The sequence below is a fragment of the Cardiocondyla obscurior genome, linkage group LG06, assembly GCF_019399895.1.
Source record: "Cardiocondyla obscurior isolate alpha-2009 linkage group LG06, Cobs3.1, whole genome shotgun sequence".
Taxonomy (NCBI): Eukaryota; Metazoa; Arthropoda; class Insecta; order Hymenoptera; family Formicidae; genus Cardiocondyla; species Cardiocondyla obscurior.
The window spans coordinates 7,751,234-7,765,104 of record NC_091869.1 but is presented as its reverse complement, the minus strand read 5'-3'; the positions used below and the strand labels follow the sequence as shown (position 1 = coordinate 7,765,104).

General features: G+C 38.5%; 4 protein-coding genes across 6 annotated transcripts in view; 2 read left to right on the top strand and 2 right to left on the bottom strand.

Moving 5' to 3' along the window:
- Positions 1 to 168: 168 nt before the first annotated feature.
- Positions 169 to 1,976, bottom strand: Rpl8 (ribosomal protein L8). Its single transcript, XM_070657474.1, has 5 exons — positions 1,895 to 1,976; positions 1,480 to 1,627; positions 1,063 to 1,204; positions 587 to 900; positions 169 to 404 (listed from the first exon to the last, which is right to left on the bottom strand). The coding sequence occupies exons 2-5, from the start codon at positions 1,615 to 1,617 to the stop codon at positions 225 to 227; spliced, it is 774 nt and encodes a 257-aa protein (XP_070513575.1). The 5' UTR covers positions 1,618 to 1,627; positions 1,895 to 1,976; the 3' UTR covers positions 169 to 224.
- Positions 1,977 to 2,133: 157 nt separating this feature from the next.
- Positions 2,134 to 5,263, top strand: LOC139103092 (esterase FE4). The gene is made up of 7 exons (XM_070657453.1): positions 2,134 to 2,413; positions 3,014 to 3,299; positions 3,370 to 3,555; positions 3,635 to 3,914; positions 3,988 to 4,460; positions 4,544 to 4,811; positions 4,890 to 5,263. The coding sequence occupies exons 1-7, from the start codon at positions 2,162 to 2,164 to the stop codon at positions 5,182 to 5,184; spliced, it is 2,040 nt and encodes a 679-aa protein (XP_070513554.1). The 5' UTR covers positions 2,134 to 2,161; the 3' UTR covers positions 5,185 to 5,263.
- On the bottom strand, positions 4,747 to 8,478 carry LOC139103089 (proline-, glutamic acid- and leucine-rich protein 1). Of its 2 annotated transcripts, none has more exons than XM_070657446.1 (9): positions 8,093 to 8,478; positions 7,625 to 8,017; positions 7,195 to 7,541; positions 6,919 to 7,098; positions 6,549 to 6,810; positions 6,258 to 6,461; positions 5,907 to 6,196; positions 5,207 to 5,766; positions 4,747 to 5,002 (listed from the first exon to the last, which is right to left on the bottom strand). In XM_070657446.1, exons 1-8 carry the CDS (start codon positions 8,204 to 8,206, stop codon positions 5,247 to 5,249), a joined length of 2,310 nt encoding a protein of 769 aa, XP_070513547.1. In that variant the 5' UTR covers positions 8,207 to 8,478; the 3' UTR covers positions 4,747 to 5,002; positions 5,207 to 5,246. The 2 variants fall into 2 exon arrangements, with proteins under 2 accessions (XP_070513547.1, XP_070513546.1); XM_070657445.1 differs by having other exon boundaries at positions 5,211 to 5,766.
- A 1,717-nt stretch (positions 8,479 to 10,195) lies between these two features.
- LOC139103632 (myb-like protein X) overlaps positions 10,196 to 13,871 on the top strand; it is a 39,956-nt gene continuing 36,280 nt past the window's right edge. Inside the window, exon 1 of one of the 2 annotated variants that reach the window (XM_070658480.1) lies at positions 10,196 to 10,405. The gene's annotated coding sequence lies outside the window, so the exon portion shown is untranslated. Of the gene's footprint in view, positions 10,575 to 13,871 lie in introns of both variants that reach the window. The other variant, XM_070658479.1, reaches the window with a different exon arrangement.

The following is a 13,871-nucleotide window of genomic DNA, read 5'->3' as shown; positions in this document are numbered from 1 at the left end:
GAATAAAGTAAAAAGCTATGCTGAACGCTTCGATACAATCAAAACTCATCTGTTAATTAAATCTAACAGGGAAGACTACATTATTTAAATGAATGTGAGTGCAGGAACGGCAGGGTTCTTCTTTTTTTTTTTTTTAATTAAATCTTGGTATTTGTTCTTGTTCAAAAATGCGGTTTTGTAAATGTTTTTCTTTATTATACATCGTCAAACATTGGCGTTTATATCTAATCGTCTTTCTTTGTGTCGGTCTTGCCTCCTCTTATTCTTCCCGTACGACGAGCAGCAATAAGACCGATCTTACGACCGGCGCTAGTGCCACGTTTGACGGTAGAGGCCTTACCGATATGTTGATGGTTACCACCACCGTGAGGATGCTCCACGGGATTCATGGCAACACCACGAACCTGGAAAAATTGTTCAAGTGTTTCAAATATGGGAAGAAATATTATAGGCTCGGCGAAATTTTTGTTTGTACTCAGTTAAACAAAAATATCTACATAGAAATCTTCAGGTTTCAAATGTCTTGATTACCATCATCGAAAAATTTTAATTTTGGATTGTACGAGATGAAAATCAATAGATATACCTTAGGCCAGCAATTCCTCTTTGCCTTGTACTTGTGATAAGCCCTACCAGCTTTCAGAATAGGCTTATCTATACGTCCGCCACCAGCGACAATTCCGACCATAGCTCTGTTGTTAGAGGGAATGACTTTCTTCGCTCCAGAAGGTAGCTTGACTCTGGTCTTTTTCGTGTCTGGATTGTGTGTTATTACTGTGGCATAATTGCCAGAAGCTCGGGCCAGTCGACCTCTGTCACCAGTCTTTTCTTCCAAGTTACAAACAATTGTACCTTCCGGCATCATGCCGACTGGCATCACATTTCCAATTTGAAGATTGGCTGAAAGAATTGAAGATATTTGTGGTAATTTTAAATTATTTTTTTACAGAATATTTTTTAACAAATAAACACTTTTTATTAAGTAGGAAGAACTTATCGTTTATTATGGAACATTCTGTATATTATAAATTGTGCATCTAAAGAAATTATTGCTAAATATACCTTTCTTTCCACAATACAAAAATTGACCTGTGTACATTCCCTCAGGTGCAATAAATAACTCCTTGCGTGTTTTAAACTTGTAAGGATCACGAAAATGCACAACTGCTAATGGTGCCCCACGGCCAGGGTCATGGAGAATATCCTAAATAAAAAATTAATAAATCTTAGATACAATCAATTAAAATCTATTAAGTAAATAAAAAATATTTTTATTATATAAAAAAATATCAGAAAGAGCCTCTAATTTAACGTCATTTAATCAATCAGACGCAGGTATAGTTGGTATCATCACAAATGCAAGAATCCAAGCAGAAAAATTTAGTAGTAAGTCTATAACTCCAAATGTAACTTTGAATTCCAGTCGTCTTGAAATCAATTTAAAATTAAAATTTGTGAAAAAAAAGAGACATTACGAACCTTTACAACACCTTTGATAAATCCATGCCTCTCGGAGAAATCCAGAGACCGCAACTTCGGGGCTCCCTTCCTCCTCTTGGTGTGAGATCGAAAGACGGAGCCGGCACCCTTACGCTGAGCGCGAATTACTCGACCCATGGTTCAAAACCTGCAAAGCAAACCACGATGTAATGTGTTTCATTAACAACACTTTTACATTACGCTCGTTACACGTTGAACACTTCAGCTGGCAGGATATAACCTCCCGATGCCGTGCGGAATGAGAATATATTATTTCCCGATTGGCAAAAATATCGAGTACATCTTATTCGCGGTAAAGAAACAGCGTGTGATTACGAACTTTTTGAGGCAAATTCGTCGCAAAACTGATAGATTAGCGCAGATAATTCACGTCAACAAAATTCTGTACACCTACCAGAGAAGCCGATATCAGAGAGAAGAACGCAAGATTGGCAAGAACGGAAGTTAGCGGCGATTGGTGGACACCGTGGACACCACGAGCCACTGTGCTTTACTTGACCGCGTAGTTAGCCCGCTAAGTCCGCGCGTTTTATTTAAATTGGTTTTCTACGCAAACTCGACCTGATGAACTTTCGCAACTCATTAATAAAGTGTGTTCCCCTCCACTTTGTATTAAATTATAAGCGGCAATGATTGTTTTATTTCAACACGGGTCTTCAAAATGAATAGACGCGTCGTCGCGTTGCTCACTATTTTTTTACTTTGCTCGTTAACAAGTGGAGATGTAATTAGACGAAAAAGAATCGTCGGTGGTACTGCGGCTTCGCAGCCTCCCGAAGACGATCCAGTGGTTTTTGTGAATAAAAATGATCGTGACGCGCGCATTGTCGGCACTCGAGACTCGGACAAAGGATTCTACGTTTTTCGAGGGATCAGATTTGGTCAGCCGCCAACTGGCCGAGCGAGATTTCAGGTTAAGATTAATAAACATGTATAATAATTATTATAAAATGTTATATCATGATTTCATCTAGTTTATATTAACATTTTATGTGTATGCTAATTTAAAACAATTGGAATAACTTCTAATTCTTATTTTACAATAATTATATGTATGGGATGGAATAATAATAATACGGTTAATTTAAATTTGAAAACATTTTTAATATTCTTTACAATAGAAATTTTAATCAACTTAGCAAAATAAGGAATATATATTTACAAGTGCACACATAAACTATGTTAACAATTCAATTAAACCGTTACGTGAACTGTGGTACTAAAAGAATGTTTTAATGCATACGATAATTAAATTCAATGACCTGTGGAGTAAGCATGTGCGCTGTTTTCACAGACAATCACGAATAGCACCTGTCGTCCTCCGTGCAGAAATAAAAATCCGTTATGTATTATTTCTTTTAACACTCAATACAATATATTCATTATTAATATAATACATTATTAATTTGGCTTCTTCTTAACGCTTTAAAGTTTCATTAGAAAAATATAAAGTAAGCTGTTTCAGTAAAGTAATCGAATTACTCCGCGTTGATATAGAAAAATTTATTTTCAGCGAGCTTCATCCGTATATCTTGAAGGAGAGTACAATGCAACTGTGTGGGGACCTCCTTGCCCTCAGCCCAGCCACAAAGACCCTGGCAAAATAATTGGAAGCGAAGATTGCCTCTTTTTGAACGTCTTTACTCCTTCGCTTCCGGATTTCGGCAGCGGTTATCCCGTATTGATATGGATTCACGGAGGTGGTTTTAGAAGAGGTGCTGCATGCCAATACGAAATGAGGCACTTAATAAAGAAAAAGCTGGTCGTCGTGTCTATTCAATACAGATTAGGAACGTTAGGTAATTAAAATAAAAAAAAAAAAAAAAAAGGTAGTAACGTAAAAAGAGAAAATTAATTTGTTTTTTCCAGGATTTTTGAGCACAGGCACTCAAGACATGCCGGGAAACAACGGCATGTTCGACATGATACTGGCTATCGACTGGGTGAAAGATTACATCCATTTTTTTGGCGGCGATCCAAACAAAATAATAGCCTTTGGTCACGGCACAGGTGCAAGTTCCGCAATAATGTTGTCGTTATCAAAGTTCTGCGAAAGTAATTGCATTAGCATCATCATATTGCTCTACAATAAACGAGTTTTTTCTTACCGTTAATAAATTACTTTGTTTTGCAGATAGATTCCATGGTTTAATCGCATTGTCCGGTTCAGTTTTATCTCACTTTGCCATGGACAAGAATCCCTCAGAAACTGCCAAGTACATAGCGCATAAACACGACTGTCCGACGGATGACACGCGGCGGATGGTAGATTGCTTACGAGAGTTGCCAGTTGAGAAACTGATCCGTGTAGATTCAAAGTTGGAAAGCATCCGTGCAAACGCCCGAGACTTTGTCTCTAGCTTGGCCAACTTGCTCGGGCCTGGTCCAGTCCTCGAAGGCGCTAATGATGAAAGGTAACAAAACAAAATTTTACTAACGATAAGCTGAAATCTTTTGAAATCAAGCTCACTGTCGATCGTCTTTAAGATCACTTCCCAATTTCATGACCACGTCGCCAGAAGAGTCTTTAAAACTTGGTAACTTTCCATCTATACCGCTATTAACGGGAGTTATGAAAGACGAAGCGGGAGGTGCCGTTTTCGGTCAATACAAAGATGAAGTGCAGAATAAGTTAAATACATTACCAGATTATTTGACTAGCGATTTCATACCGCATTTGCAAGAAACCATTCCGAATATGCAGAATAAATCGCGGTTTGTTCCACAAGCTTTCGACGGCTACCTTAATATGTTCCAAGGTGATACGCCGAATACCATTGGAAAAGTTGCAGAAGCGTTGGGTGATTCACTCTATAATGCTCCGGCATTTTTGACTGTTAACTATTGGTCCAAAAAGGCTAACACATTTTTGTATACCTTCGATCATAAGGGAAAACGAAATTATGGTAAAGACTTTCTTGCTGGACTGCCAATTGTCGACGCTAAAAAATCCTCAGATGGTATAATTAATGTTAATAATATAATAATTAATAATATAAATTAACCTACGTAATATTAATATAATAGACAATTTTATTTATAGGTAATTTGAATCATGGCGATGATTTAGGATTTATCTTTGATCGAAACACAATTACTGGCGAACAAATGAGTCGCGGAAAGCCAGACGAAGAGGATGAGCGTGTAACTAACATTTTTACAGATATTATAGCAAACTTTGCAAAAAACAGTACGCCTATCATACAATCTAGTGATAAGACGTGGCTGCCAGAGGAAGTTCTAAAATTTTCAACTGACACAAATCCTTTTATTAGTATCACAGGAAATCCAAAAATTATGAATAATTTTAGGTAACGTTACAAAATATTTACCGAAATAAGATATTATTAAATTATTCACTAACTTTATGTACATCAATGTGACTTCAGATATTGCGAAATGGGATTATGGGCAGTTGAACCAGAACGATTGCAGTCATCGGCGTGTAGCTTATATAAAGTACCCCTTCAGTTAATAGAGCAAAGTGCGAAAGGAACAATATCTGTAATTCAAAAACCTATTAATACATTCAATAAATTTGTTCCGAAATCTGATCTCAATATCGCAGGTAAGTCAACAGATCAGAACACCGAAAAACCGGAGAAAAAAGATACAACACAACGGAAACCAAATGACGAAATATTACCGAAAATACCTGTACCGCATATACCGTTTGGTGGTTAAAATTATTAACATTTTTACTTACTTACGTTCTTTTATTCCGAAGATATTTAAAATAAAAACATCTAATCGTCCGATTGTACTTCATTGTGAAACAATTTTAAGGACTCTATTACGTCATCGTCCAATGTTTCCCATCCATTTGTATCACTTTGTGATTTTTCCACTTGTTCACTAATTTCATTACTTTTTTCAGTTTTATTATTCTCTTTATCGGTACACAACGAATCTTCAAGTCTCTTATGTTGTTTTTCATTTTGTGTATTAAAAAATGCAGCCAAATCACTTTCTTTCTCGTTTTGTACTTTATCTTGTTCTTGTGGCGCATTTTCGGTTCTCTTTTCTTCAATCTCTTTATTTATTTCGGCATCTACTTGACTTTTATTTATATCTATCCTATTATCTTCTTCTGTATCATTTTTATTTTCGATTATTTCACATTGAGTCGGAGTAATCTTTTGCCGTTTATGTAAAGGAACTGCATCCACATTTTCTAAAAGCTCTTTTTCTGCTCTATTTCTTTTGTCTGATCCAGTAGTAACAGTTTCTTCTATTTCTTCAAAAACAACATTATTATCAGGATTCCTAAAAATAAATATATACTTTTGTAATCTAAGAAAAATTTTATATGAAACAATATTGTAAGTCTACCTAGTAAAAACAAGTGCGATGAATTTTTATTATCGTATATATATAAACTCTTAAATAAGATTTCAAACACTTACTGTCGCGGTAACTGTAAGGTAGGCGCAATAGGATGTACTATTTTTTCCAACTCGGCTGATGTGAGTTTCGCCTCTTGAACAATGCTTAAGTCAATATCATAAGCTGCCATATGCGATATTTCTAGATAGAATTGTACAGGAAATGCCAATGTAACATGCGGATTCATTTGTAAAGCTTTTAATACTCTAAATAATTCCAAGCGGCATAAATTGTGATTTTTATAAAAATTATGTTCAGTGGAATTCAGATAAAGATCGTATAATAAACATATCACAATATTTTGCACATTCTAAAAAAAATAAAAAATTATGAAATCGTAGTTATAATCAAATAAATATAAATAAATGTACCTTGTAAAATGTTTGTTTCAGCAAGACACTACCACTAAAAAGTATATTTTGTAAAGTTATAAGAGCCTCCCTGCACAAATCTGCATCTAGATGTCTATTATTACGAGAATTATCTTTATTATTCAAAATTGTACTATTTTCATACTGACTATGTTTGAAACGTTTAACGGCACGCTTAGACATATGCTGCATTTTTTGTTGCATCTAAAACGAAATAATAATTATTTTGTAATTAATATAAAATTTATAAAAATATAAGTTTTGTTTAATAATTAATTAAGCGAAACTCACTAGTAACATGCAATCTCGTTCTGGCGTTATGTCTTTCAATATGCATGAAAAGCAGTCATTTCCAAAAGTCTCAATTCCAGATAATGAACCCGTATTTGTTAACCATGAACAAAGACATTTGTAAACACATATCCTGACATTTTTGAAGGGTTTATTATCACTAAATGTTGTTTGATTTTCAAATATGGTATTTGTCCATCGTAATGTTTGTTGAAACAATTGTAATATTGTTGCTCCATATGGTATTAGTTCTTGAGCAAATCTGAAATGTATTAAAATTACAAAAAAATTACGTTCATGCAATTATGTTTTTACGATTGTTAAATTATATATATATATATATCCTATTAAAGCTTATACATGTACATACCCAGTTATAAACGCATCCAAAACTTTGAGCAAGCAAATATGCAATTTTGGTAAGATAATGTATAACATTTGTTCTTTAAAAGCAGTTTTATTTTTTAAACTTAATGGCGTTATAGCTAATCCTCGGCATAAAACTCTTAAAATATCATGAGGTAAAACGGAATTTTTTGCTTCATATCCACTGCAATTTTGAATTAAATGCACATTTTAAAACTTAATATGTATAAGAAATGTTATCATTTAATACATATAAAATTAATAGACTTAAGAGCAGTACCTTAACATTGAAGAAAGGTAAATGCACAAATTTTTGAACCTCTGTTTCTGGTCGTAATAATATTGTATTGTATCTGTAGTAGAAATAGATGGTAATTCTAATTGATCCCAGATGTCTACATTTTCCATTTCTATCGACCCAGAAAACAATTCATCTATTATAGCATGCAAGTTATTACAAAGTAATGCCTCATTGTACATTGTTGCATTATACATGGCTTTAGATGGCTGTGGTTTAAATGAGCGTTCGGTTGCCTTGGATAAAAGAATGTAACATCTTGCACTAGCATTAACTAAGTTTTCTTGTTTTGAGTCAACTTGTAACAATATCATTTTTTTTATTTGTTCCTAAAAGTATTAAAACAATTTTTATTTATACATTATCTAATTATGCAAATATTTAATATAATAAATTAAAAAAAATCTGTTACCTGAAACTTTTCACAGACTTCAGGATAGTGATAAAGCAAAACAGCCAACAAATAATAGACTGCACCACGTTTTGCATCTAATTGCAATCCATTAAGACTATTTATAAGTTGTTTCACATATTGCATAGAGATTTGTTTGTGCAGTTCTGGAATTTCCTTGCAGTATTCAACTAAAACTCCTAACACTTTACATGCCAGGGTTAAATCCTTCATACTAATGTGAATATTTTCCAGTACTTTTACAGTATTCACCACCCAGAATAAACCATACTTGGAAAATGTATCTTTGGAACATGTGGGCAAGACTCTGTCCAAGATGGGTAAAAAAGCATTTCCTGTTTGATTTATAAGAGAATTGGTGCTTTTTATAAGAGTATTTTGTATAACATGAACCTGAAATATAAACTTGTTACGCAAGCATTTACAGAAAGTTAAAAGACAGAAATATACATATGTTTGTCTCAAAACCTCGTTGTTATCAAACGGAACGTCATTGTTATCGATCATCAAATCGTGTACCAGCCATTCAAATTCCTTCGAGTTCACATCCAAAGAATTCACTAATCTGATCATCGATGTCATTGTTATTTATTTATCATTACTCCACTTACAAAGAAGTTATACTTTAATTTAATTTTTATGTATTTTCTAAAGGTGCGGAAGCTGCTTGCTTTTGAGGTTAAGGTACTGTACGATAGATTACTTCACTTTTGCTGCACTTTTGATTTTCTGAACTCGAAACTGCGAACAAGAGGACACGTGGAGAGCATCGGTTTCAAGACGAAGACGTCGAGGCATCCACGTGCGTTCTCTCATGGTTCATTATCGTGTACCTGTGCTAATGAAACGCTGTGATTGGTCGACGCGTAGTTTTTTAGCACGCCGACCAATCACAGCGCTCCATCAATCGCCTGATCGCGAGCTTGTATCGGACTACGTAGACTCGTGCTACTGCGTACTAGAGGTCATGGCGAGCACGCGGTTCGAGTTCGAAACGAAAATGTCGAGGCATCCGTGCGTCGTAGCCTGTTTCTCTTGTCGAATTCGAGGGTTTAAAACGGTCGAGAGTGTCGTGGACTGTCTCGCGAGTGTCCAGTGCGCGGAAGGACTCGACACGTGCTACCTGAGAGGAGGAGGAGGCCCAGGAAGGGTATCCTGCACCAGCGGAGCAACCCAGGGGTAAGTAGTATCAATTTTCCTTCCGAATTACATTCCGTATTACATTCCGAATCTACAAAATAATTTTCGTCATTATTCTGTTACAGATCAAGAGGACCTCCGCTGTAGTGCAGTGATAAAAAGTGCCGAACGCCGATTACATTAATAATACGAACCGCAGCCGGTTCGTCGGTCGTCTCGGGTGTGCCGGTAGTTCTCGGGCGTTTTTTTACGATTTCTTTTTTTACGGGAGTGCATTCGCGAGTATCCAGTGCGCGGAAGGATGGCTCGTCACGTCCCATCTGAGAGGATGAGCAGGCCCACCAGGAGGCATCATGCATCGGCGGAGCAACTTTTAGGTAAGCATTAATTTCTCTAATAAAATCTTTATTAAAAGATTTCCTCTACTTTTTTTTTATTAATTTTTTAAACCGATATACATGTCTACATTAATATATTTCTTTTTATGTTACAGCCACCGGCAGAATTTTACAACTCCGCTGTATGCAGATTGGTAAGTCAGTAACTTGTTTTTTTTTTTCAGGATTTTCTTTTTTCAGGAACGCCGAAAAATAACGCGCGATAGTGTTCAGTAAATTTCGCGACAGTAAAATCACGGTCGGGGTGTTCGCGAGTGACTTGTGCGCGAAAAGATGACTCGACACGTCCCATCTGAGAGGAGGAGCAGGCTCAGGATGGGCATCATGAATCGGGGGAGCAACTTTTAAGTAAGTATAAATTAAAAAAAAATTATATTTTTTTTATTAATCTCATTAATTAACTGACATGTCTCTATTAATATTTTCTTTTTTATGTTACAGTCACCGGCAGAACTTTACATCTCCGCTAAAGCTCACACAGATTGGTAAGTCGCAGGATTTTTTTTCGTAGTTTGTAACTGAGTCTCTTAAATCAATAACACGTCGTCGACAATAAATGACTCAATTATAATGTAATCATTATATAGAAAATATTATAATTAATTAATGTCCTCAATTATAATAACGCGCACAAATTAAGATCTTTCGAAAAATAGCGTACGCGAAGCGTTCTTGGTTCTAGTAAAATTAAAATTAGTTTTTTTTTCTGTTTTATGTAATTGTAACATTTATATATTAAATATATTAAATACATATTTAATAATAAAATAACGTAGAACAGAGATGCGCAACTAGCGGCCCGAGGGCCAAATCCGATCCGCAAGAATTTTTAATAAAATATAAATTCAATTTTCTTACTATTTATGTTTCGGGCCTTACGCCAAACAAGTTCTTCGTGTATCTTTTTACCGCCCGTCCAACACCTTGTTCCCACTAGTACGCCTTCTCCCACCCGCGCTCTACATCAGTTCGGTTTCCTCCTCACCAGGCGGCATCAACCGATCAACCGCCGATGTCCAGTTATGTTGTCGCGAGCATCGTCGGTGCGTACGATCGGTCTCATCCTTCACGTTGTCCCGAGCGTTATATTTTCTCGGTCGTGTGTGTTCCGCGACGCGATTAATACGCGAGTTCGTCAATCGCGTTGACTCGAAAGTGGTACGCGACTGCCTTCTGGGACGAAAGACATTGTAGGCGGACGAAGCGGTCAAGCGGAGCGTCGTAAAGGTGGCGGCGGAACCAGGTACGCGAGGGAGCGCGCGCGAGCGAGGTATCGACTTGAATTTGGCTGAGAATTCCGCGAGCTGCGCGTCCGCACGTCGTTCCCAACTTCACCCGGCCGTTTTCATCCATCGCTCGAGAGCCACGGGCAAGAATGCGGCGCGACCGGCCGGACGATGGCCGTTAGAACGGTGAGTGCATTCGTATTCGTAGCGGCCCCGGGCCCCCGCGCGACTCTCGTTCGCATATCCGCGGCGACCGTACGCGAGGGCCACTGCCATATTGGGATGAGGATCGTGACGCTGCCGGATCCAGATTTCGGGGACGCGACGCGACGCGACGCGACTCCTCCGTGTCGCCTTCTTTTGTCCTTCTCCCCTTCCTCCTGCGGGACGTTACTCGCGAAAATGCGATGCCACCTTCGGACAGGTGGAATGTGGCGGGTAGGGGCCGACCGTGCAACGACGCGAGCGACTCGCTCTTGGGACGCGTGAGTGCATCGCGCTGGGTTCGGGGTACGATATATGTATAATCACGGTAATTACAATAAGCCCAAAGCAAGGAAAACCGACGCCTGAATACTCGATTCTATGAAAGTAAGAGTAACATCTAACCCTTTTTTATGTTCTTTTTTTTGTCTGTCCTCCTCGTCGTTTTTCATTTTTTTTTTTTTTTTTTTTTTTTTATACTGATTCTTTGGTCATTTGATAAAATTGACAAGTTTCACTTCTGAAACTTTAAGACCCGGATTAAAGCGACCAAGAATGCAACAAGTGCGAGACTGGCAATGAGACGCACGTGCGACTTTTGTCGCCAGTTTTGGCCCGCGTGCCTTTTCGGTCACGTTTAAAATCGATCCCGTGGACCCGCATTTAATCTCGCTTATCGCCACATCGCGTCTCGCCAGGCTGAGCCCCGAGTTGGAAGAGCCCAACGATAACGCCCCGCGGGCCTCGGCAGAAAACGTTTCACCGTAAGTGCACGTCCTCCTCTCTTCTTCTATCTCGTCTCCCTTTATCTCTCACAATAATCTATTTCCATATCCAATCCGCGGCGCGTAACGGCAACAAGTGTCATAAATCGTCGATGCACACGTCCAGCTCGCCTCGCTCGGAATAATAATCGCGGTACCCTGCGTCCACGCGGCTTTCAAGACGACAATTGTGCACGGAACCGCTGAATTCCCAAACGACTCGCGAAACAAAACCCACAAAAAAAAAAAAAAAATAAAAACCCTCGACGATCGAATGTTACCGTATTAATTTTTAAACTCCGGGGTTATTACTTTTTTGCGAGCCGATCGTAAATCGCGAATCAAAGATGTTGTTATTCGCGTGGCTCGCACTGCACCTGATGAGTCTTTCATCATAACCGGCATCTTCCTGATCGTTAGGCGGCCGATCCGGCGATCCTGAAGACGGCGGCATCACCGCGTAATCAGTCACCGGCGGCTGATTTGAAATTGAGATTCGTCGGAGGGAAAATGCGAATGTATTGTAAATCCCTTCGCGGGATTATATCGGCGCCGACGTGCATCCTTCTCCGATCGAAAGCAATCATGCCCGGCTATTACGTTGGATCGCACTTTTCCGTGCAGACGAAAGTCGGAGATTGCAATTTGGAATTTTTTTTTTTTTCTAATCTCGCGAAGTTACACGATCGGGCGAGCATTGCTTCAACGTTTTGCACATCCCTTTTTGTTCTGATAATTTCGCTCAACTATTAATTAATGAATTAAAGCCGAAAAATAACTGAAGAAAACATTCTTTTCCTCGTGCGTGCGATTTGGAGCGCTTTAAAGTAGGAGTAATTTGCTTATTTGAAATAAAAGGCGGTCGTTATCGCGATCGGGACCCCGGCAATTTACGCTCTCAATCACACAGCTGAAGACTGCGGCACACTAAGCCACGCGAGGGAAAGTCGTGCGAAAATCCTCGAGAAAATAAGCGGGAGGGTGTTACAGTTAGCTCTGAGGCCGCCATTAATCAACGTTACCTTTCGCAGTATTACACGGTATTATTTTTTGCATACGTGCGAATTTGACGTATCGCAACGTCAATGTCTTAATCACATACATTACGCATTATTGCGAATCACGCGGTTAATATAAATTCGGACGTCATTGTGTCGGGACGCGAATTTGCATGCGCCGTATGCGAGAAATCCTCCGGGTTGCAACTACGATCGCATTTCGTTGAACGTGTTTGAACGTGTAGATAATCGATCAGCGCGGTAATTTACGATTCGCGTTAGGTTAATTGCGTTAGTTTAATTCCCGATTTGTCTGTCCACGCAATCGCCGATGATAGATCTGGCGCGTTATCGTGTCGTTTATCGCCGCACGTACCGCAGTTATGATCGTTGTCGCTCGAGAGAAATAATCTTCGTTCAATTTTGATCCTATTTATAGTGGCAATTGCGTGCGCGAGTGCCACCGCGAATAAATCCGCTAGTGCTCCCGTCACAGATTTATTTTCAGAACGGATCCGTAATATATGTAGAATCCGGCGTGCCTCCATAACTTCTTCTCAATTGTCGAGTTGAAAAACTGATCTCGGCACTTTACTGTTTGCTTTAATTTTTTTTTTTTTTGCTCGCAAAATGTCTCCGATGCGCGATTTAACGCGTAGCTCGCTCGCCATTTACGTCACGGGCGAATAAATCGAGCTTATCTGAATCACTTTGCTAAACATATTTGGCATTCAGCGAGGCGTCGTCGCCACATCCGGATATCTTTGTGCGCGACTGCACGTTTTCTCGCGTTGCGTAACTACTTGGGGAGAAAGAGAAATAGACCGATCGCGGAGGAAAGGAAAATTAAGTAGGAAAAATAGACAACGAATATGTGATAACCGCAGCAATAATAATAAAATTAGTTTGAAGGCTTGAAGCGAATTTCTATAAAACCAATTATATCTATTATTACGCGCGTAATAATTATAAATTGCAAATAAAAATTTGGAGCAATCACTGTCGACAACGAGAGTCGAGCTAAATATACGCGCAGATTAGATACTGATTTTTTTTAGTGTGCTGTAGTGATAAAAAAAAATAAAAAGGAGAGAACAACATCGGGAAGAAAAGTGCTAGCGTCGTTAATTTTAATCGAATTATCGCTCGCGAGACGTCGATTATCATCTCGTCAAGGTGCAGAAGTACGTCGTAGTTATAATTAAACGCCGACGTTTTCCACTTTTCCGCATAGCATCACGAATCATCAACGAGATAATCAACCGAGATAGGTGATAGTTGTATTTTTTCAGTTCATCCTCCCGAACCTCTGAAAGAAGCGTCGATTTTTATCGCGTCGCAATTACGTTGTCGCAACAAGGTATCGGACAATAGCGCGTTGATTAAATTTTTTTTTTTCACGCCGCGGAAAAGCGCAATTAATAACGACTTGCCGTTTATCCGCGTTTTATCAAGATCGCTGCTCAAAAAAGGCTCGCGTTATGTGGATCATGCTGCAATGGAAAAAGATATTTATT